The sequence below is a fragment of the Eubalaena glacialis genome, chromosome 12, assembly GCF_028564815.1.
Source record: "Eubalaena glacialis isolate mEubGla1 chromosome 12, mEubGla1.1.hap2.+ XY, whole genome shotgun sequence".
Lineage (NCBI taxonomy): Eukaryota > Metazoa > Chordata > Mammalia > Artiodactyla > Balaenidae > Eubalaena > Eubalaena glacialis.
The window spans coordinates 16,527,355-16,551,513 of record NC_083727.1 but is presented as its reverse complement, the minus strand read 5'-3'; the positions used below and the strand labels follow the sequence as shown (position 1 = coordinate 16,551,513).

General features: G+C 36.0%; 1 protein-coding gene across 5 annotated transcripts in view; it reads left to right on the top strand.

The window, feature by feature from the left end:
* Positions 1 to 24,159, top strand: part of TAB2 (TGF-beta activated kinase 1 (MAP3K7) binding protein 2) — an 85,097-nt gene that overhangs the window by 49,770 nt on the left and 11,168 nt on the right. For 4 of the 5 annotated variants that reach the window (XR_009702951.1, XM_061207436.1, XM_061207435.1 and 1 more), the window contains 3 exons: positions 5,582 to 7,082; positions 23,111 to 23,271; positions 23,487 to 23,580. Coding sequence is in view for 4 of the 5 variants with exons in the window: in XM_061207436.1 (XP_061063419.1) it covers positions 5,582 to 7,082; positions 23,111 to 23,271; positions 23,487 to 23,580 (1,756 nt within the window). In the remaining variant the exon portion in view is untranslated. The remainder of the gene's footprint in view (positions 1 to 5,581; positions 7,083 to 23,110; positions 23,272 to 23,486; positions 23,581 to 24,159) is intronic. The other variant, XM_061207437.1, reaches the window with a different exon arrangement.

Here is a 24,159-nt window from a genome sequence, read left to right as displayed (position 1 = left end):
AACAAATAGCATATATTTTGCTGATAAAGAGACTTGAGTTCAAGATTTGACAGTTATTAGCAGCAATTGAATTAACCTTTCTGACCCTCATTTTCCTCAGGGGTACAATGGGAATAAAGAAAGTTCACAGAGAGTTAAATGTGATAATGCAGGAAAACAACTAGTAGGATACCTGATTCATAATGAGTGCTCAATAAATGTTAGCAACCAATACGAATAACAGTAATAATAGTGGAAGGCCCATAATGAATATTTGGTGAATGAATCAATAGCCCATATTTGTTGATATCAGATGTGCAGTGAAATGAAAGAGGAAAAAAGGGTAATAAAAATGGAGTCAGAAGCTCAAGAAAGTATGGGAAGGAGCAGAGATAGTGAGGGGAAGGTATCTTTCCCTAGAACTCAGGTACCTCTTCCTAATTTTTCAAATAGCATTTTCTGATAAGACTATACTGAGAATGTTCAGTGAGTCATTGAAAAATTCAAAAATACTATAGGTTCTTCAATAAGATTGTGTAAGATTTGCTACTGAAAGAACTGTCCAGAACATGGAGGGGGAGGGGAGGGAGGGAGGAGAGAGAAACTCTTACAGTATGATCTTCAGGATATATTAAGTTAAAAAAAAATGTAGAGCAGTATATATAGATGTATGTAAATACATCTATAAATAAATATTCACATGTATGTATGTTTGCCCCTGTTTGCATAAGGAAATACTGGAAGGATTAAAAACAAAGTTAATAAAAGATGGTTACCCATGGTGGGCAAGGAGGAATAGGCCAGATGGGAGTGAGACTTCTCAGCGTGTATCTTTTAATATTGTTTTGATCTTTGTAAATGAATTACCTAGTTTTTAAAAAAATAAAATAAGTAAACATGTTTTCAACTTTACCAAAAAATAGAAAATAGATGATTTAGAATTTCTTTTGGGCACCCAGTAGTATCAACCTTCACTGTGTTAATCTGGTTTTACAAAAACAAGCCTCGTATGACATGCTTCCCAACGCCCAACTCTTTTTAAATTGAGTTGCTAATCATTCGAATAATGTCCCTTTTAGCTGATAACAAAAATGTGACAAGCAAGGAATGGGGAGGGCTCCTCTGGGGATACAACTGAGGTGTAAGTTTTCCCAAATTTAGAGTTACTTTTAAACTGTAACAGCAAATAAGCTACCTCTAAATGTAGTATAAACACCTCTTATTTGGTGACAGCCTTTCTTTTGGGAGCCGCTCTCCCTTTCTCAGTTGGGTAGGCTGTCTTTTCTCTGGAGAGATCCTCCCTATAATATACTGGTTCAGAACTTTTCTAGATGAAAAAAAAAGTATATAGAATATTGAAAATTAGTAGCTAAAGGATCATGTCACACTACCACTTTGTATACATGTTCTTAGGAGGAGAACAGAAATATCTATCCTCTGTTCTCTTCCTGACTTTGTTTACTGTTCAGCCCCCTCTTTTTGGAACTACTCACATCATTTCCTTGTGCTATGGAATTCTCTAAGATAGCTATGTTATCAGTGGATGTAATTCATATCTTTAAAATTTGGTAATTAAATCATAACTTAGAATAGTGTAAAAATATTGCATAGTTGACACTTTAATTTTTTTAACTGAAATTTTCACTAGTTTTTAATTCTTTTAATATGATGATTAAATCTGTAAGTTTAAAATTGCTATTTCTTTTCAAAGTAATGTGTTGTGTTACTTACCATATCCTTAATTGAAACCTTCTCAGGTGCCCTCCACCCATAATCCTTGTTCATATTTCTATTAAAACACCTACCATTGTACATTATATTTATTTGCATACACATTAATCTCCTCCACTGGACTGTGAGATCCTTAAGAGCAGCGATTATATTCCTTTCTACATCCTAATGGGATGCTCAGTAAATATCGGTTGAAAGAGTGAATGAATCAGAGTTTGAGAAGGATGATTATAGTGTATACTTTGATATTGTCTGTAATGTCTCTGTGCAAGAAGCTTGGGGGGAAATGAAAGATGAACTGAAAATAATGATTCAGACTCTTTTGTGGTTTTGAAAAGAATGCAGATTTGTATTATACAAAAAAGCAGTGATTTTTCAACCTTTTAAAAACTCATCCCATCTCTTTTGATACACTTAAAGGGAGTCCTATACAGTTTCCCACTAAAAGTAGCCAGGGCTTCTTTGAGAAACAGCTGGTCCCAGGTCTGGGATAAGAAGTATACAAGATGATCTTAGACATCTTGTCATATTAGAAAGCAAGGAAGCTATGAAAGACTAATGGGCTCATGTCATTTGTACACAGGAGCCAACTTGGAGTCATTCCCGCTAGGCTGAAGATAGGATATAATGACCACAATCAGTTGACACATATCAAAATGTTAAAGATACAGGAGTTTATAATGATACTGAAAATAAGTGTCACCTTTGGAAGTTGCTAGGGCACCAATTCATTATTCTAAAAACCAGTAAAGAGAACTTATTTATCCTGCCTCTTCTGCGCAAAGAGTAAGTAAATAGTTAAAGAAATCAAGTTCTATGAGGAAGAATTGTAGCTAAAACATTTGGAATATCACCAACAGCACCATTTTGCAACCCCTAATGAGATAAAGTTTCTAAACGGTGATTATCATTGGCTGATAAAAATCATTAGCTGGATCAAGCCGTGACAACATCAGAACCTACCAATCAGCCTTAAGATCACAAAAAGACAGGCAGATATATTATTGTGCCTCCTGTGTGATACACTATGAAATAAAGCCCATTCAGGGACTTGCTAACAATTTGTACATGAACCTGCGCACACCTCTAGTTGTACCTTCTAGTTCACAGTGAAATACAGAAAATATTGATACCACAGGGTGCAATCAGCTAATCCAGATGGGAAATCTGCTGGACAAATGATCATTTTTCAAAAAATAAATGACTTAGAAAATTTGAGAAAGAGGGGAGGATTAATTATTATTATAAGGAATCTAAGAGGCATATCAACCAAATGAAATATGTGGACCTTGCTTAGATCCTGATTTAAACTAACTAAAAAGATACTTATGAGACAATCAAGGGACTTTAACACTATTTGGATATTATGCAATCTTAAGTGTTGATTATTTTAGGGTATGATAATGGCATTGTGGTTATGTTTTAAGATACATATTGAAGTATTTACAGATGGAAATGAAATAATGTCAGGCTTGATCTAGCTTGATGAAGGGAGCAGCTGGGGCGTACACATTGGATGAAGAAAGATTTGCCATATATTGATATTTTTAAAGATGGATGATGAATATAGGAGAGTTTGTCATATTTACTCTCTATTTTCATACATGTTTAAAATTTTCTAAAATAAAATGTTTAATAAAAAGTACGTTTCCTTTTATCCTATTGTAGCCTTGTAAAATCCCTGTAAGTTCTTTTATGTTTTGCTGATAAACTAATGTCTGTAGAGAGTAAAAAACCTAAGGGCACATGAGTTATGGCATAGCTGGGACTAGGACATATTAAATAATGAGAGATTATAAAGAATTGAAAGGATTTTTGAGAGCTCAAGAGAATTAGAGAAGAAGACTTTTTAAATAGCAGTATCAGCTTTTAAAAAGGAAGTGTGGGATTGGATTTAGTAGGGAATACACATTTTAATTTGGGAATGTCGGCAAAGGAGATGAGAAGAAGAGGTCTTTGTGAGCTTTGGCTTAGGAGGGAGAAGAATTTACTAAGAATAGCAATAAACTTAGCTTGAAGCAAAAAGCACCAATTAGGTTTGGCAAAAGATAAGGAGTAATCAATTGATAAAGATTGTGATGAATTTTTAAATTTTCTTTGAAAAACTAGTATATATCAATTCAGAGTTATGTGTAGGATAAAAGGATTTTTATAGCATGAGAGATTTGAAGCGTTGGTCTGGGGAAGAAAAAAAGTCAAACGTTGCTCACTAATCTTTTCTTTCGTATTATCTGGTCAAACTGTGGACTACCATTTCTTAACAAGACTTTGAGATGCCTTTTAGTTCCATTTTCTCTAATAAGATTTTATCTCATGTCAAACCACCTGTAGACATTTTAACTTGGCTATATTCATCCTCTTTATGTCTAAAACTGTCCCCTTTCTGTCAGGCTCTTTGTCTTCCAGTTCTCTTTGAATTCTCGTTCTCCCTTATAGCCAAATTGTGTTGACTTTATTTGTAGTCTTTCATAATTTGTTTCCACCATCAGTCATTATTTCATATCTTCTAACCGATCTTCTTGTCAAAAAGTTTTCCCTTTCCTCTTCATCTTAAGTATCAGTGGAGTTCTTTATCTTCCCCAAAAACCGTTTGTGTCTTCACTTCTCTGTTAATGAATGTTCAGTGGCTCTCCCCATTGCCTGTATTAAAGCCCAAACTCTAGTATAACTCATTTTTAACAAGCCCCAATTATTTAATCCCAATCTGCTTTTCTAACAATTTGTTCCACAAAATTTCCAATACAAACCTTTAACTCCAGCCAGATCTGCTCCAGTCACCTTGTTTAGAACATACTTTTCCTTACTATCACATTTATGTCTGTCTTTAGTCATGCCATTCCCTTCACCAGGAATGCCTTTTTTCCTATCCAAGTCCTACCTATACTGTGAAACCCATGAGATTATACCTCCCTCATTAACACAGTCCTTTCTACAGTAGCCTATGGTATTAACTCTCTGTTGAACTTCAGTACCACTTATTGTTTGACATATATTCATGTTTTAATAATGTTACCTTTTCATAAATCCATGGTTTGTCTCCCTAATTGAGTTGCAGGCTCTTCTAGGGAAAAGTCTGGTTTTATACATCATTTAAGTCTTCCACAGTCTCAAACAGAATGATGTACATATCGTAGGTGTTCAGTAAATATTTTTATGGATAATTTACAAGTAGTGGTTAGTTTCTTTTGAGAATTCTTTAGAAACAGTCTAATTGTTTTTTTGTTTTGTTTTGTTTTTCATTTCTCTGGAGTAGAATTATATGATGCTGTCTAAAGGCAAAGATGTGAACTCAGTTACTCTGGAGGCTACCTTGACCTTACATTACATATGTATATGTATGTGGTTTGTTTGTTTTTAACACAAGAGGAAGCACATAAGGAATTGTAATGCCTTTGTTATGAATTTTAGAACTTTTTAATTTAAATACCACAAATAATAGTTTTTAAAAGGTCATTGGTTTAAAAGAATTACATAGCACATGAATATGCAAAATATTAATTATACAGTATTACATGCTTAAGTTAAATGCTTATATTTTGTTTAGAATTCAAACTGCATTTTTAATTAAGTTGTAATTTTACTATATTTGCATGAATCCATTTTACTATAAAATAACTCCTAAAACAGAATAATGACTTGGTTCACTTTTAGCTATTGCTAGTTAGAGAACTTTTCCATTACATTAGTAGTGAGGATTTTTAATTCAACTATTTGCATAAATATTATTTCTTCTCAAGTAAAAGAGCTCAAGTGTATCTGTTATAATTGTATTAACTAATCTCTTGTTAATCATGTAATATTTTAGTAGTGATGAGAGTATATGCGTTGGCTTCTGGTTGTTAACACAAGCTGTTTTTATTTTGTTTTATAGAATAATAATAACCTGGATGCCTGCTGTGCAGTTCTCTCTCAGGAGAGTACAAGGTATCTTTACGGTGAAGGAGACTTGAATTTTTCGGATGATTCTGGAATTTCTGGTCTACGCAATCACATGACTTCTCTCAACTTGGACTTGCAGTCACAGAATGTTTACCACCATGGAAGAGAAGGAAATAGAATGAATGGAAGTAGGACTCTAACGCACAGCATTAGTGATGGACAACTTCAAGGTGGTCAGTCCAATAATGAACTATTTCAGCAGGAGCCACAGACAGCACCAGCTCAAGTTCCTCAAGGCTTTAATGTTTTTGGAATGTCCAGTACATCTGGTGCTTCAAATTCAGCACCACATCTTGGATTTCACTTAGGCAGCAAAGGAACATCTAACCTTTCTCAACAAACTCCAAGATTTAATCCCATTATGGTAACTTTAGCCCCAAATATCCAGACTGGTCGTAATACTCCTACATCTTTGCACATACATGGTGTACCTCCACCTGTACTTAACAGTCCACAGGGAAATTCTATCTATATTAGGCCCTACATTACAACTCCTAGTGGTACAACTCGACAGACACAACAGCATTCTGGCTGGGTATCTCAGTTTAATCCCATGAACCCTCAACAAGTTTATCAACCTTCACAAGCTGGTCCCTGGACTACATATCCTGCATCTAATCCTCTGCCACATACCTCAGCCCAGCAGCCAAATCAGCAAGGCCACCAGACCTCTCATGTCTACATGCCCATCAGTTCACCTACTACTCCACAACCACCAACAATTCATTCGTCTGGTAGCTCACAGTCTTCTACCCATAGCCAATATAACATTCAGAATATTTCAACAGGACCTCGGAAAAACCAGATTGAAATCAAACTTGAACCCCCGCAAAGAAGCAGTTCTTCAAAACTGCGTTCTTCTGGACCTCGAACCTCCAGCAGTTCCTCTTCGGTCAACAGCCAGACCTTAAACAGAAATCAGCCCACTGTTTACATAGCTGCCAGTCCCCCAAATACCGATGAGGTGATGTCCCGTAGTCAACCTAAGGTCTATATTTCAGCTAATGCCACCACAGGAGATGAGCAGGTCATGCGGAATCAGCCCACTCTCTTCATATCCACAAACTCTGGAGCATCTGCTGCCTCCAGGAATATGTCCGGGCAAGTGAGCATGGGGCCTGCCTTTATTCATCACCACCCTCCCAAAAGTCGAGCAATAGGCAATAACTCTGCAACTTCTCCTCGAGTGGTGGTCACTCAACCGAATACAAAATATACTTTCAAAATTACAGTTTCTCCCAATAAACCCCCTGCAGTTTCACCAGGGGTGGTGTCCCCTACCTTTGAACTTACAAATCTTCTGAACCATCCTGATCATTATGTAGAAACAGAGAATATTCAGCACCTCACGGACCCTGCTTTAGCACATGTGGATAGAATAAGTGAAGCACGGAAGTTGAGTATGGGATCTGATGATGCTGCCTACACACAAGGTAATAATAATATTGGCAATGGGATCATTTTCCATTCTGGGCTTAAGTGGTGTACATTTGATTTCACTGCAGAAGTGGATATCACTATCATTTTATCTTTTAAATGTTGCCTGAAATAATACTATCTTAAGAACCTTTGAGAGTATTCATATAAATTTTGAATGTCAGTTTTATCTATAACTTGAAGCCTGAATGATAGCCTTATCAGATCTTCAGAATAATCAACTCTTGATTTGTTTGTTTTCTTAACGTTTATAAAACTTTCTTTTCAGTAACTCTGTCACCTGCAGTGATGCAGATTTTCCCTTTAAATTTTCTTCAAATAAAAATTCATAAAAACACATTTTAATAAGAGATTAGTGAACTTATATAGTAAATCTGCCTTCTTTGACCAGAAGAATTCTCTGTTCTTCATTTTTCTAATGCAACATTATTTGTCTTATTTTACAACAAAGTCTAAATTGCTGTGAATTCTTGAATATCTCAAAGAGAAATTTGAATCCTATTCCTGATACTTGTTTCTTTCAGTCTCCCTTAAACATCAGTTTGTGCAACCTTTCTTTTTGTTTGGAATTGTGAATGAGAACATTAGTTTTAAATCTATCTCACTTGATTGTCCTTTTCTGGAATAGACTAGTTAATATTGGCGTAATGCTAAATTATATCTATATTAATTCAATTAGAGATAATTTCTATCATATCACATTTTATCTGACCCCTTAAGTTATTTAATCTTCCTTAGGAAACTGTTAAATTCATTCAGATAAAAAAGGAGAGGATGTTTGTCTTGAATATTGACGCAGGTTTTGTAAATTAGCTGGAGTCCTTTAGAGTAAGGATGTATCTCAATCATCTTTATATCGCCAGTGAATTGTTCCAAGTATTATAGATTGGAAAATACTACATCATCACCCCCATGCAGCATGTAGCCTCCTACTACTACTAGTACCACTTGTCCTTTTTAGAATTTCTAAAAGTAGTGATTTTACTGCTGAGTTTCTTAGAGGAGCCTGATTGTTTTGGTTTATTTTACGTTTTAAACAATTATATTCTAGTGATTCACAGCCCAAGCTAGGCTGTGGTGCTTTCAAATTCTGTAATCACCTACGAAGCTTTCAAAACATAAAAATGCCCAGACTCAGTCCACACTTGCTCAATTAGAGCTTCTTAATGGTGAAGCCTGGGTGCACGTGGGCATGGGTGCTCGTGGGCATGGGTGCTCGTGTGTGTTTTAAAGCTCCATGGGTGATTCTGATTTCACTAGAAACTGCGCTGAGACTTTATTTTCCATATATCTGTGACTAAACTGGAACCATTTTTGTTTAGTTTCGGCAGTAAATTATTTTTAATATAACAGTATTTTTTTCCACTGATACTTAATTCCTGTTCTTCCCCCAAAGTCCTTTCTTCTACTCTCCTTCCATCAAAATAGTAGATTTCCTATGTTTGGATAGTTACTGATTCTTAAATGGAGAGTAATTTTTTTCTTCCAGTTTTATTGCTATACAATTGACATATAGCATTGTATAAGCTTAAGGTGTACAACATAATGATTTGATTTGCATATGTACATCATGAAATGATGACCACAGTAGGTTTACTGAGCATCCATCATCTCATATAGATACAATATTAAAGAAATAGATTTTAAAAATATTTTTTCCTTCTGATTGAGAACTCTTAGGATTTATTCTTTTTTTTAAATTTTTTTTTAATATTTTTTTTTTTTGGCTGCATCGTGTCTTAGTTGCGGCACGCGAGATCTTTCTTTGTGGTGCATGGGCTCTTTGTTGCGACGTGCAGGCTTCTCTCTAGTTTTGGCGGGCGGGCTCCAGACCGCACAGGCTCAGTAGTTGTAGCGGGTGGGCTCAGTAGTTGTGGTGTGCGGGCTCCAGAGCGGGTGGGCTCCGTAGTTGCGGCACGTGGGCTTAGTGGCCCTGCGGCATGTGGGATCCTGGTTCCCCGACCAGGGATCGAACCCGCATCCCCTGCATTGTAAGGCAGATTCTTAACCACTGGAACACCAGGGAAGTCCCTCTTAGGATTTATGCCTAACAGCTTTCATTTACAACGTACAACAGTGTTAATTATCTTTACTGTGTTGTGTATTACATCCCTAGTATTTATTTGTCTTATAACTAGAAGTTTGTACCTTTGACGGCTTTCATCTAATTCCGCCCCCCCCACCTCTGATAGCCACAAATCTGATGTCTCTTTGTTTGTTTTTGAAGTATAATTGACCTACAACACTGTATTAGTTCCTGGTACACATCATAGTGACTCAATATTTCTGTATATTTCAAAGTGATCACGATGATTAGTTGTCATCTGCCACCATACAAAAATATTACATAATTATTGAGTATATTCCCCATGCTGTACATTTTATGCTTGTGACTCAAAATTTCATAACTGAAAGTTTATACCTCTTAATCTCCCTCACCTGTGTCTCTCCTCCTCCTACCAACCCCCCCCCCGAGAGTAATTTTTTTTATGAAGATAACTTGATAAGGGGAATTTTTGCTTAAAGTAGATGTGAGATACTCGTATACTAACTGGAGTGTGAAAATAAAGTGTTGCTTAAATGTGCTAACTCCAACTTCTCTCCCATTCTCTCTTGAGTCTTCTCTAGTCAGGGTTTTTCCCACTGCAGTCAGCCACAACTGCTCCTGTCAAGGTCATCAGTGACAGCATCATTACTAAACCCAGTAGTCTTTCAGCCCTTGTCTTCCTTGATCTGTATCAGTAGCGTTTGCCACAGTCAAGCACCTTCTTCTCTGTGAAACATTTTGTTCATTTGACTTACTATATGATAATACACTAGGATTCCACCTCTCCTTTTATTCTTTGGTGGTTCTCCCTCATCTCTCTGACCTTTCACCTCTTTGTTCTCCCACTTCTTTGTTCAAAGAAGTGAGATCAAAGCCTCAAAGTTCAATCCTTGGGCCTTCTCTCTTTTCTGTCTTTACCATTCCCTAGATGATCTCAATCAGCCTCATAACTTTAAATATTATTCTATGCTAATAGCTCCCAAATTTGTAACTCTAACCTGGACTGATTTCCTGAATTTCAAGCAGTTTAATTAACTGCCTACTTAACATCTCCATTTGAATGTTTACTAGGCATCCCAAGTTTACTATGTCTGAAACAACTTCTGACATTGCCCCCAACTTACTCTTCCTATCTCCATTAATGGCAGCTTAATCAGGCCAGAAACTTCAGAAATACCACTGACTCCTTCCTTCTTTCACGTTTCACATCTAATTTGACGATAAATCCTGTCAACTCTAACCTTCAAAGTATATCAAGAATTCTTTTTTCTTACCACCCCCGTTCATTGTCACCACTCTGGCCTGAGCTACTGTCATCTCTTAGATGAATTATTGCAGTAGCCTACCTGCTTTCACCCTTGCCTACTTATGGTCTTGTTTTAACTCAGCATCCACTGGGATACAGTTTTAAAAACATAAGTCAGATCATATGACTCCTCTGCACATGATCACTACCTATTTCATTCAGCGATCCACTGCCTCTCCCCCATCTCTTTTCCTTTTACTTACCACCTCACTCACTCTGTTCCAGCCCTGCTGGCCTTCATGCTACTATTCTTTAAACGTAGAAGGCATACCTTAGGGCCTTTGTACTTGCTATTCCCTCTGTCTGAAATTCTCTTCTCCCTGACTCCACAGTTAACTCCCTCACTCCCTTCAAGTCTTTACTCAGAAGTCTACCTTTTCAGTGAGACGATCCCTGATCTCCCTATCTGAATCCACCCCCCCTCCCCAGCATTTCCTGTCTCTCCATCATTGCTTGTATTTGCTCAACAGGGAAATGAATAATCTAATATTAAGATATATAACAGCTAGTACCTGTTGAAAGCTTATAATGTGCTAGGCATTGTTCTGAAAGCCCATTTATTTCTCACAACCAACTATAAAATAGGCACTAGTAGTATTCCTGTTTTCAGCTTAAAATGCTTAGGAACACATAGGTTAAATACCTAGCCACAGGACAAGAAGCAGGGTCAGGGTTCTCACGTAGGCAGTTCACAGGGCCCACGGCACTGTCTTTCCAGATTTTCAAAATAAACCCTCTGGAAAGATGCTTCAGGTTTATCTTGTACCTTCATATAACCCCTGGTGCACCACTGTAGGGGCTGTGTATGCCTCAGTTTGAGAAGCATGGAGCTAGAAGGTCACTCAATAAAAATAAATAAAAACAGGCAGCTATCACAAAAGAAATCACAATATAGATAATATATAGATATAATTTGAAATAACTTGAAACAATAAAGTAATACCCTTGGTAGATGTAGGAAGCACCTTTTTATTTTTTTCTTTTATTTTTGGCCACGCTGCGTGGCATGCGGGATCTTAGTTTCCCGACCAGGGATCGAACCTGCACCCCCTGCCGTGGAAGCGCGGGGTCTTAACCACTGGACCACCAGGGAAGTCCCGGAAGACCTTATAAAGACACCTGAAGGTAAAAAAAAACTTTGCTAATGAATAAGGGCTCTGTTTTGAGAGCTCAAAGCCTACCAAAAAAACACAGGTTTCCCCAGAATGGGCCACTCAAATTATTTGTCTTTACTGAACAACCTCCAGACAGCTGTAACAACCGTGATCACTTTCTTTAAGCATACCTACACATGTAAGGAATTTCCTAACATTCGTATGGCTGTGTACCCTTGTGTTATCTGCATGTGCACACTGTATTGGGATGGGTGATGTTCTGCAGCCTCTTATCTCATTTCCTTCTGTTTAGTGTGGAACTGGTGTTGACCAAGATTTATGTATCATCCAGTGTCAAAATCTTGATCTAGTGTTTCATTGACTTGGTTCCAGTCAAATCAAAGGACTGTTCTTTCCAGCAAAATGCATCTCTTGCGATGTTAACTTATACATGTGTAGTGCTTTACAGTTTACACAGCACTAAATGAGGTGACCCGAATAATACTGATCTTTAAGTAAGGATCTTTTCTGAACTCTAATTTGTGTGGTATGGGTAATAAAGAGAAAAGAAATATCCCTGCCTCCTGCAGTGAAATTGGTCTTTCTAAAGCTCCTGAATCATACTGTTTCAGAGTAGAAAAGCAAGTTAAGCCAGGTACTAGAATCATTGGAAAATATTTTTCTCAAATTGAGGCGAGAACATGCCTAAATAAATGTGGTAAACAAAACGCATTATTTTTCATTTATTTATCATTTAACATTTGAAATATAAATATACTACAATAAAAATTTCAAAAATGAGAATTTGTTTTTTAAAGATCTATTGTTTCATACGCCCTCTGCTATAGAATGAAAAAAGAGGACAGTTAATGAGAATTCTTTCGCGACCCTGCTCATCTCAGCACCAAGTCTATCACCATCACCCCCTGTAAAGGAAGTAAATTATACTTGAGTCCTTAATCATTCACTGTCTTCTGAGACTTTCTGGTGTCCTCCCCCTGTTCATAAAAGTATGCTTTTTGTAACACTGGAAACTTCTGTAGGTGTGGAGAACAAATGCTCCACTCATTCAAACCAGTTTTCATGGTGGGGGGTTGGGGGCAGTGGCCTGTGGTCTGTGTTTTGTTACAGTTGCCAGAGGCTCTTACCAAACTAACATTGCTGCCAAAAATGATTTCTTCTTCTCCGTTATCGCTACAGAAAGCGTCTATGGCATTGATCTAGCTAAAGTAATAAGCATTTTTAATGATACTTTAATACTTTTTTTTCCAGTTACATTTATGGTCCCATTACATTGTCAAACAGCAGCTATGACTTTAAACCTAAAATAGAAATACAAATAAGAAAATGTATGAGACGAAATTAGCTTCTTGGACTTTCTCATTCCTTGTCATTTTTTTCAGCAGTACTTCCCTCCAAATCACAACACCTTTCTATTTAATGAGATTTAATAAAAATGCTAATCATGACAAAAATTGAGGGGGCTAGATATTCTTTTCAAAAAGAACTAGAAATTAAATTTTAAAATTTGCACTTTGACTTTTATTCACCTGCTGATTGGAAATGCCTCTTTTCGAACGTTGACTCACTATGTTGACATTGAGGTCACATTAAATTAACTCAGTAATTAAGCTTGACTTCAAATCACTTAAAGAATTTTTTTCCTTTCGAATCTGGCCTACTTCTCGTAGGTTCTTCCCGGTCTTAAGACTACCTACCTTTTTAATTTGGAATAAATCTCAAGGCTGGAAGAGACTTGTTTCATCTAGAACTCTGCAACAAACGTTATCCAGCCCACTTACCCATCCAGCAGTTGGTCCTGCAGGACCCCTGTCAAGCGTAAACCCATTGTGTACTGCGTGCTTTCTGAGGGACAAATTGCCTCCTAAGGCAGCACGTTCCATTTCTGAAGAGTTCTGCCTACTAGCAAGTTATTTCCTATGTTAAACTGAATTTTTTACAAGTATTAATGAAAATAACATATCCATATGGTAAAAGAAATTTAACCCGAAAAAGGGAAGATACAATAAAAATGTCTCCTTTTGACCCCTGACCTGTCCCTTCCCCCAGCCATCCCACCGTTTAATTATCAGAGGTAATCTCCATTAGCAGTTCTTGATCCTCCTTCCCTTTGTAATTACTCTCTCTCTCTCTCTCTCTGTGTCTCACACTCACACTTTTTTTTAATGGGAATGCAATATATGTATATGGGTATACATACATATATGTGGCATTATAGAATATATACATACTCTACAGTATGTATAACATAAACATACTCTTTAGGGATATATTATATACATTTTTTGCTTAACATCTCTTAAGATCATTTTATTTTAGCATGTATGAATATTTCATTCTTTTAATTTACTTTAAAAAAGTCTTAGTCATTATTTTAACATTTACTGAGATAAAGTTCATCAGTCATTTACAGTGTACAAGTCAGTGATTTTTAGTATAGTCACATGTGTGTAACCAACACCACAACCAATATTAGAACATTTTCATCACTTCAAAAAGAAGCTCCATACCCTTCATCTGTCACCTCCTATCCCATCACCTCCACCCTCAGCCCTAAGTAGTCACTAATCTACCTTCTGTCGCTGTAGACTTACATATTCTGGACACTTCATATAAGAGGAACTACATAATATGCAGTCTTTTGTGACTAGCTTTTTTCACTTAGCATAATGTTTTAAAAGCTCATCCACCTTGTAACATGTGTTAGGACTTCATTCCTCTTTATGGCCCATTATGCCATTGTATAGATATACTACATTTTGTTTATTCATTCATCAGTTAATGGACATTTAGGTTGTTTCCAGCTTTTGCCTATTGTAAATAATGCTGCTGTGAACATCTGTGTACAAGTTTTTGTGTGGACATATGTATATACATATGTGTAGGTATACACGTAAGAGTAGAATTGTTGGGTCCTGTGGTAGCTCTGTGTTTAGCCATTTGAGGAATGAACTGTTTTCCACAGTGGCTGCACCATTTTGCATTCCCACCAACAATGTGCGAGGGTTTTGATTTCTCCACATCCTTCACCACAGTTGCTTTTTTCTTTGATTCTTGCCATCCTAGTGGCTGTAAAGTGGTATCTCATTGTGGTTTTGATTTACATTTCTCTGATGGCTGATGTCGAGGATCATTTCATGTACTTACTGGCCATTTGTATATTTTCTTTGGAGAAATGCCTGTTTATTTCCTTTGCCTATTCTTTAATTGGGTTATTTGTTTTTATTACTGAGTTGTATGGGTTCTCTGTATATTCTAGATATAAGTCCCTTATGTGATTTGCAGCTATTTTCTCCCATTCTGTAAGTTATCCTGTCACTTTGATAGTGTCCTTGAAGCACAAGTTTTTAATTTTGCTGAAGTCCAAGTTATGTTTTTCCTTTCATTATTTATATTTTTGCTGTCATATCTAAGAATCATTTGCCAAATACAGGGTCATCAGGATTTACCCCTGTGTTTTCTCCTGAGAATTTTATTGTTTTAGAGCTTAAATTTTGGTCTTTCATCTATTTTGAGTTAATTTCTGTGTAATGGTATGAGATAAGGGTCCAGTTTCATTCTTGTGCATGTGGCAGTCCAGATGTCCCATCACCATTTGGGCTGTTGTTGTGTTGTTGCTGCAAAGTTCTCTTCTGTACCATAGGTGGCCTTTTTTTTTTTTTCTTTTTTATACTGGAGTAGAGTTGATTAACCATGTTGTGTTAGTTTCAGGTGCACGGCAAAGTGACTCAGCTATACGTATACTTGTATCTACTCTTTTTCAAATTCTTTTCCTGTTTAGGTTGTTACAGAATACTGAACAGAGTTCCCTGTGCTATACAGTAGGTCCTTGTTGGTTCTCTATTTTAAATATAGCAGTCCAGCACCATTTGTTGAAAAGACTCTTCTTTTCTCATTGAATGGTCTTGGGACCTTTGTAGAAAATGAGTTGACTGTAAACACATGGGTTTATTTCTGGACTTTCAGTTTTTTTTTTTATTATCTGTACGGCTATCCTTATGCCATTACTACACTGATTATTGTTACTTTGTAGTAAGTTTTGAAATTGGGGCAGGTAAGTTCTACTTTGTTCTTTTTTTAGATTGGCTCTTTGAGGTCTCCTGCTATTCCATATATAATTTAGAATCAGCTTGTCACCTTCTACAAAGAAGTCAGCTAGGATTCTATAGGGATTACACCAAAATATTTTTCTAAATATACTTGATTTTTTTAAAAAATGCAAACAGACCAAAAAGGGTTTATGATGGAAAGTTCCCCTCCCCGGAGACAACCAGTAGCTGGTCACAAACAGTTCATTTTGTGTTCTTCTAGAAATTGAAATTGTATATGAAGCATATATATATTTATACCTTTTTTTATACAAATGAAACATAGTATTTTACTCTCTGTCTTTATCAGTGTTTTTGTTTTTATCTCTTTGAGAGTATTCCATGTCAGGCATTGCAGATCTGCTTCTTTTAAAAATGACTGCATAGTATTTTGTACCATAATCTCTAATCAGTCCTTTTTTTGACAGATCTTAGGGTCTTATTTTTACAAACTGCTGCAGTAAAAATTTTGTGCATACAAATTTTGCCCACACCCAAGTATGTTGGCAGAAGAGATTCCCAGGAGTGGAAAACTGCTGTGTCAAAGGATATGTGTATTTTTAATCTTGATAGATGTATCATTTAGGCTTGGTTATGCTGCTGTAAGAAACTGTGTCTTTAAACAACAAAGGTTTATTTCTAGTTCACTTGCCAAATAGATTAGCTGGTGGGCTCTTCTACATCATCCTCACTTAGGTACCCAGGTTAAGAGAAGCTCCATCTCCGTGCTTCCGTGATTGTTGAGGCAGGGCAAAGGACATACAGCAAATCAGCTCTGACTCCTTAGGCTTCTGCTCCGACACCTGTTACTCTTTAGAAAAAACAAGTCCACATAGCCACCCCTAATTCAGAGAGAATGGAGACGCGCAGTTCTACCACATACCTGGAAAGCAGAGAGGCAGAAATATTTGGTGAAGGACTGATGACTGCCTTAGTACATGTTGCCAATTTTAATTTTGAGACTCTCTCTAAAGAGATCCTACCAGTTTATACTCCCATATTTATAAATGGGGAACATTTTTAGTAATATTTATAAGAATGTCCTTTTCCTCTTTCTTTCTCCCACCCATCACTATGTAGGTGATTGAAAAAAATACATCTTTGTCTGATAGGTAAAAATATATTGTTTTGGTGTTTTTAAATTTGCATCTTCGAATATGAGTGAGGTTGAGCATCTTTTCATGTATCAATTTTTAAACCATTTTTATTTCTTATTTTGTGAACTTGCTAGTTTTGTGCCTAGTCTGTTTTTTCTAATATGTTGTTACTTTTAACTTGGTCAATAAATTTTTTTGTTGTTTTATAAATTTTTTTATTTTTATACATTCAAACTTTTTAATCTTTTTTTCCTCTGGCTTCTGTTTATGTTTAGAAAGCCCTTCTCCATTCCAAGATTTTGAGAAAAGAACAGAAATCTTGTGTGTATCTTCTCCTTAGTTACAGTGATACTCCTTGAAATCATATTGAACTGGCCTTATTTCTCTTTCATATGGCATCCCTTCAAAAACTTGAAAATAACTACCATATCCCCTTTTAAAGTGTAAACCTTTCTTAGCTATAAACATTCCCAGTTCCTATTATGGTTCATCCAGTTGTATTTCTTTGAGGCTCTTTAGGTGTCTGTAGGCCCCAGTTTTCTTTTTCTCTAAAACAAAGCTTTTAGACAGTATCTGTATCATAATGCTGTAAGAGTACATGCGGCATCTTAATTATATGCAAATAAATGACAACAAAGTTGTCTAGCAGGGGTCCCATACTCATCTATTATTAATACTAATATATAAATAATTTAAATTTCTTAAAAATAATTACAGAGGTTAAGCATTATTTTCATGGTTTTGTTGTAAAATGTGTTGCCCAGATTACACGCCCAGTTGCAACACTGTTGCAAGATCTGATTTCAAGCTGTCCTTAAAAGTGGCAAAATAGATGAAAACATCAGCATGCTTTATTTTAAAGAGTAATTGCTATCTCTGAATCTTGTGACTGAGTCACCAAATAAGTGATTGTAATTATACGGTGGAATATAAAACATCTAAATATCCCTGCTGTCAGCACTTACAGTCCAGAAAAATCTTGATTTATTTTAGAAGGTGACATTGTGCCTTTTTAGGTACAATGACTTAGGCCACATGGTACCACACTTAGGCATTTAAAATTGCCCTGACAGACAAAAATTTTAAAGACACTAGAAATAAGTGTCTTATGTTTCCAGTGATAAAGTTTATCCCCTTCACTCTATCCCTTTTTTTTTTAAATAAGCCTAAAATCTTTGTATCCATAAATGCCTGGTACGTTTTCCAATGGCAAAGTCATCTTTTTTTTAATATGCCCATTCAATTCTCTTATTTTTTTTTAACTTCTGGAGAAATTAGATGTCATTTACACTTATAGAATGCCTAAAATTAGTAAAGCTAACACTGTCTGAAACTTCAGGTGAGTTTTTCTATTTACAAATAAAGTTGAGTAACTAATTGTCTCCATTGTTTATTGGAAGCTGACGAAAGTTCGGTAAAGACTAAGTTTTCGGAGATTGCTGTGTGAAATATCTAGTATGCCTATAGAAGCGGTTTTAAGAGCCTTAGTATGTATTTTAAGTAACTAATTGTCAGTTGTTTTAACAACCACCAGGGGGCGTTGCATGCCTAAATTACCTTTATCCATTAAAATTTAATTTTTTTTTAATAAATTTATTTATTTATTTTTGGCTGTGTTGGGTCCTCGCTTCTGTGTGGGGGCCCCCTCCAGCTGCGGCGAGCGGGGGCCACTCCTCATCGCGGTGCACGGGCCTCTCACCGTCGCGGCCTCTCCCATTGCGGAGCACAGGCTCCAGACGCACAGGCCCAGCAGTTGTGGCTCACGGGCCCAGTCGCTCCGCGGCATGTGGGATCCTCCCAGCGCAGGGCTCGAACCTGCGTCCCGCGCACCGACAGGCAGACTCCCAACCACTGCGCCACCAGGGAAGCCCCTAAAATTTAATTTTGACTGAAAGAAGATTTAAAACGTACGGAGTATTTTTTCTCTACCTGTTATTCCTCCTCCTTTTTTGTCTATTTAATTAATTTATTTTTATTTATTTATGGCTGTGTTGGGTCTTCGTTTCAGTGCGAGGGCTTTCTCTAGTTGTGGCAAGCAGGGGCCATTCTTCATCGCGGTGCACGGGCCTCTCAGTATCGCAGCCTCTCTTGTTGCAGAGCACAGGCTCCAGACACGCAGGCTCAGTAATTGTGGCTCACGGGCCCAGTTGCTCCGTGGCATGTGGGATCTTCCCAGACCAGAGCTCGAACCCGTGTCCCCTGCATTAGCAGGCAGATTCTCAACCACTGCGCCACCAGGGAAGCCCTTTTTATCTATTTAAAAGGACAAGGTAGATAGTTAAGTTTGGAAAACTAAAGAAATCGTTGTATGATTGAAAAGTTAAATATAACCCTTATTTCTTTAGTAGAACTAGCATATAAAAGAGCCATCTTTCTGCAGTGCCAGCAACCTAAAAAAGTCTTGCCATATTTTAAAATTATTAAAATTTTGCTAAGTAAAAAATATTAGAAGTACACATTCAAGGAGACTTTAAAATAAATGTCCAATTTTTGTTTTATCAGTATTTCCTGGACATTTCTATTTCATTTTACTATCCATTAAAAGTCAAATTATTGTTGTTATTTTACATTTAATAGGTATTTATCAAGTACCTACAATTTTCACGGTTAAAAGTAGATACAAGATGATACAAAAATGTTTACCCTCAAGGAGATTGCAGTTTAATTGAGAAATGTACTTTATCATGAAAAATCTAAAATGCTGAATTTTTCCAAGTGAAAAATGAAATGAACTCATCTAACAAAAAAAGATTCCCCTTTAGTGTGAAATGATTTATAAATACAAAGTAATAATATGTAAGCTCTTGACGTAGTTTATTCCCTTTGTTTCCTTCCTTCACACTTCACTCATGGTAGTAATTTACTTAATGCCCTTTGAACTAGTACAAAAAGTAGTTTCAGCTCCATTACTATTTAAATAATTTAGGATTCCAGAATAGGGAAAATTAATGTGGTTTGGCTGAATAATTAAAATATTATTACAATGCAAATATTACAAATGAAGCTGCAGCATAGTCTTTACCTGTGCCTTATTATGGTTTAACTACTTGTATATAATTGGATATTATTTTAATTTTATCAAGGTATACATACTTGTGTGTGTATATATATATATACACACACACATATATTCTATGTATAACTACTCTGTATAGACTACAGTAATGTACCTAGGTATAGGTCTTTTTTTTTTTTTAATCGTCCATTTTTCTACATTCATTGGACCCCTTCAGTTTGAAGGCTAGCATCTCCCTTCAGACCAGGAAGTCTCCTGATTTCCAGTTTCTTATTGCCTCTTTCCAGAACTTATTTTAATCAGCTATTTAACGTCCTGGACCAATTTTCTATTTATTTCTCATTGTCATATTTTCAGTATATCCCACCTCCTTGTCCTTCTGTTTTGTAGTTGAGATTTCCTTAAATTTTCTTTCAGTCCATGTATGAAATGTTCATTTCAGCAGTAATGTTTTTAACTTCTAAGAGCTAGTTCTCCAATTCCTTTTTCATAGCAGATTGCTGTTTTATGGATGCTCTTGTCTGAACTCTCTTAATGATGTTCATTAGAAGTTGAGTTCTCTCATCTCCCTACTCAATTATATTCACTTAGTCTGGGTTTAGTCTTTCTCTTTGTTTATCTAGGTCTTTCACATGTCAGATGTTCCTCAAATGTGTGGTGATCCTTGGCTGTTGCTTCATATTTAAGAATGAAGGACTATGAGGGCTAAAAGCCCTGTGTAAGAAAGTGAGACTTGTCACTTGGCAGACTTTGCTTTGTGAGGAATAAGTGAAGAGCCTTCTGCTGCAAGAGAACACTCCACTATCACCACCTAGCATTCTTTGTGTATGGGAACCAGCTTGAGAAATGTGTGTTTGAAGGAGCCTTAAGAATAAGCATACAGCTACCTGCCATTCCACAGGATGGGGAGAGATCAGCTGTTCCATAAAGAGACATCCAATTAACCCCCTTTTCTGGCCCACTCCTCACTTCTGCCTTCTGTTGTTAACCTTCATTCTCCAAAGTCTGGAGCCTCTTTAGGTTTCTGCAGGCAGGTTAGCTGCCTCTTTGCAGTACAGTACTTGTGTATGAGACTGTAGCTTTCTCCTTCATAAATCTATGCCACTTCATCTACTTTCATTCTCCAGAAACTTGTTGAAATCTCTCGTCCATTTCTTGCCTTCTTCCTATTTTTTATCATTGTTGGATTCTATCAGTTTTATTCCTCTGTCATTTTCATGGGGTTTCAGGAGGCAGAAGATTATGTAAATACAATGCTCAATCATCTTTAAATGGAAGTCCTCTCTAATATGATTGATTCTTTGTATTTAATTGTTGTAACTCCTTACTTTGAGGTTCTCTCCCTGCCCTCGTGGTATGAATTTTGACCACTCAGAGTGTGATATAGGTTGGGTTTCAATTTCTTAGAAAATCTGTTCTTATCCCCTCTCCATATATAATATTAAATAGTATAACAAATGTATATCTTATTTTCTAATTCAGCACAAATATAAATTTTCACATATCATTAGAACTACTAAGTAAATGAGTTTTAGAAGAGTAGCCCCCGCTCACCGCAACTAGAGAAAGCCTGTGCGCAGCAACGAAGACCCAGTGCAGCCAAAAATTAAATAAATAAATAAATAAATGTGGTTTTTTTTTTTTTTTTTTTACATATTTAGGAAAAAACTTTTAGGGAGAAAATCTCCATTAATTTTAAGAAATACTGCTTTTAAGTAATCATTAATTTGAATAAATGTCTAATGCCACTTGAGACATGTTGGTAGGTGGTCAGGGTTTAGAAATAAAGAAAAGTGTATTATGTACTCCTAGTTCTCCTTTGCCTTGCCCTTCATTCCCACTTCATGCCTCCATCTTTCTCCTCTTATTATCCCACTCAAAAATTAACAGCCCACTCCTCATCTTCTTTTAAGAGAATAAAATAAACCCTAATGCAGAATTCTTATATTTTGGAAATAGAGGGATAAAAGTCTGCAATTCAAATAAAATAAACCAAATTAATAAAAGCCTGACAAAACAAGCTTGGGGTAAGTATGGATGTACAAAGACACAGTGAGTTTTCTACCAGGAACATGTGTACCTCCAAAAACACTGCCCTGTGTTCTTAGAATATGTATTAAAATGGGAGAGAGGGTACCAAGAATCAGTAATGGTTTTTAAAACTTGAAACATAATGCCCTAATATTCTTTTCTTCCAATAAGTAAGAAAGGAGAATTACAGAGGAAATACCTGTGGATTATATTAGTGTCAAATTTTTGTTGGGAAAAATTATCTATTGTTTAAAGGTAATTTTTAAGTACTTGAGCCTAACTAGCCTCCCGCACCTCACACCCTAATTCTGATTCTAGAATACACTACCGGATTGAACGGCCTGAATGTATATAGCCTTTTCCTTATTTTTTAGATTCATGGAAATTTGAGTTTGATTGATGATGACTGTTTAGCATTAATCTAATCTGTTTAATCAACTTGACTTTTTCATTTTATTACTGTTTTTCATTTTTAGAGGTTATTTATTGTATTTTCCCAAATCTGCCTGTTTTCTCATGGTAGAATCATCCCAAGCTGCCTTTTAATAGAAGTCTATTCAGGTATCTTCACTACCAGTCCAGTGTCCTAAGAAGTGAAGCTCACATTGTCCAGAGATGGCAAGAACATACACCAATTTTTATGGTTTAATAAGGTTTCCCAAGCAATTCATCATTCATGCGACAAGATTGATTGCTTATTTTCTTTCCTTAGGAAATCTTAGGAAAATATTTTCACAAAATGTAATTGCAGTATAAGAAAATGTGTTTGATTTATCTGAATGGTATTGTTTTTAATTTGCAGTTTGAGGAATTTAATGTTAACATTCATGCGAATTGAAATCAGTTTTATTTGTTGTATACATCAAAATGGATTTAACCTAACTCATGTTCCCTTCTAAAATATCTATAACATGTCTATATTAGGATACCTTATGTATAGTCCAAACATGTCAGACTTTTTGGAGTAGAGGGGCTTATCCTTTCAAGGGGTCAAATTTGAACTAAATAGTAAGTAGGTTAATTGACTCTGCTAGACCTTTTGAGTGGTTATAGGCAAAAATGCTGTCATTGGCCTTATTAAAACCTCCCCCCCCAAAAAAATGAGTGACATTTGTATGCTTAAATAATTAAAATAATTTTCAAGTAAAAAATTTTGAAATTTTAAACGTTTAACTCACAATATTTTGTGTTATTGTTATCTTTGGGATTCTTGGCAGCCTCTTGTTTGTCACAGAAGTAGTCATTTGGTTTTTTTTCCCAAGGCTGTTTAAAGGTTAATTGACTAAACTGGGTGGGTCCTCATATTTACTAATATGTATTGCAGCTCTTTTGGTACATCAGAAGGCCAGAATGGAACGACTTCAAAGAGAACTTGAGATTCAAAAGAAAAAGCTGGATAAACTAAAATCTGAGGTCAATGAAATGGAAAATAATCTAACTCGAAGGCGTCTGAAAAGATCAAATTCCATATCCCAAATACCTTCAGTAAGTCTTTCTTTCTCTAACTGTTGTGAGTGCTATGCTTGAGCATGAGAATAGGCAATCTGTCCTAAGTATAAAAGCTTGATCTTGTTTTCTAGAAATGCTCTTAATTCATACTTCTTTCTCTGTCCTTACCTCCCCCTGCAAAACTTCACTCTTTCTTAGCTAATAACACAAGAGTTCAATGTAGATCCTTCTCACTTGGAATTATTTTTCAGCTCGAAGAAATGCAGCAGTTGAGAAGTTGTAATAGACAACTCCAGATTGACATTGACTGCTTAACCAAAGAAATTGATCTTTTTCAAGCCCGAGGTAAAGTTCAATGCATACTCAGCTGAAATTCATTTTTACCAACTCTTTTCCCACGGCTAAAAACAGACTTATCAATTGTAATCTTACTGTTTCCGATTTGACTTTGGAGCCATATAGTGCTACTTGGATTTTTGTTTTTGCTCACTCTCCACTCCCCCCCAAAGTTATGTATTTGGTTGAGGAGTAATTTGATACATTGTATAGCCTTCAAATCCCCTTTAGTCATGTGTTAAGGGAAGACAGTGATTAGTGTGTCTGGCTGTATTGTCAAAAGTATTGCTGTTATGTATTAGTATAATCTGTTACAATATTTATTGAGATTAAAATGTACGAACCTCATATACCTTTTTTCTTTTTCCCTTTCAAGAATTATGCTTTTAAGAACATAATTTAAAAGGCACCGCCACCCTAATGGTACTTTCTTAATTGCTAAAATACAGAAGAAAATAAAAATACGGTTTATATATTTTTAGGACAATGATAGTTTATTATACTTGAGCTATTATTGACGAGCAATAACTGCTTATTGTAGAACAAAAGAATGTTTACAATTCAGTTCCATAGACAACTAAAAGGAAT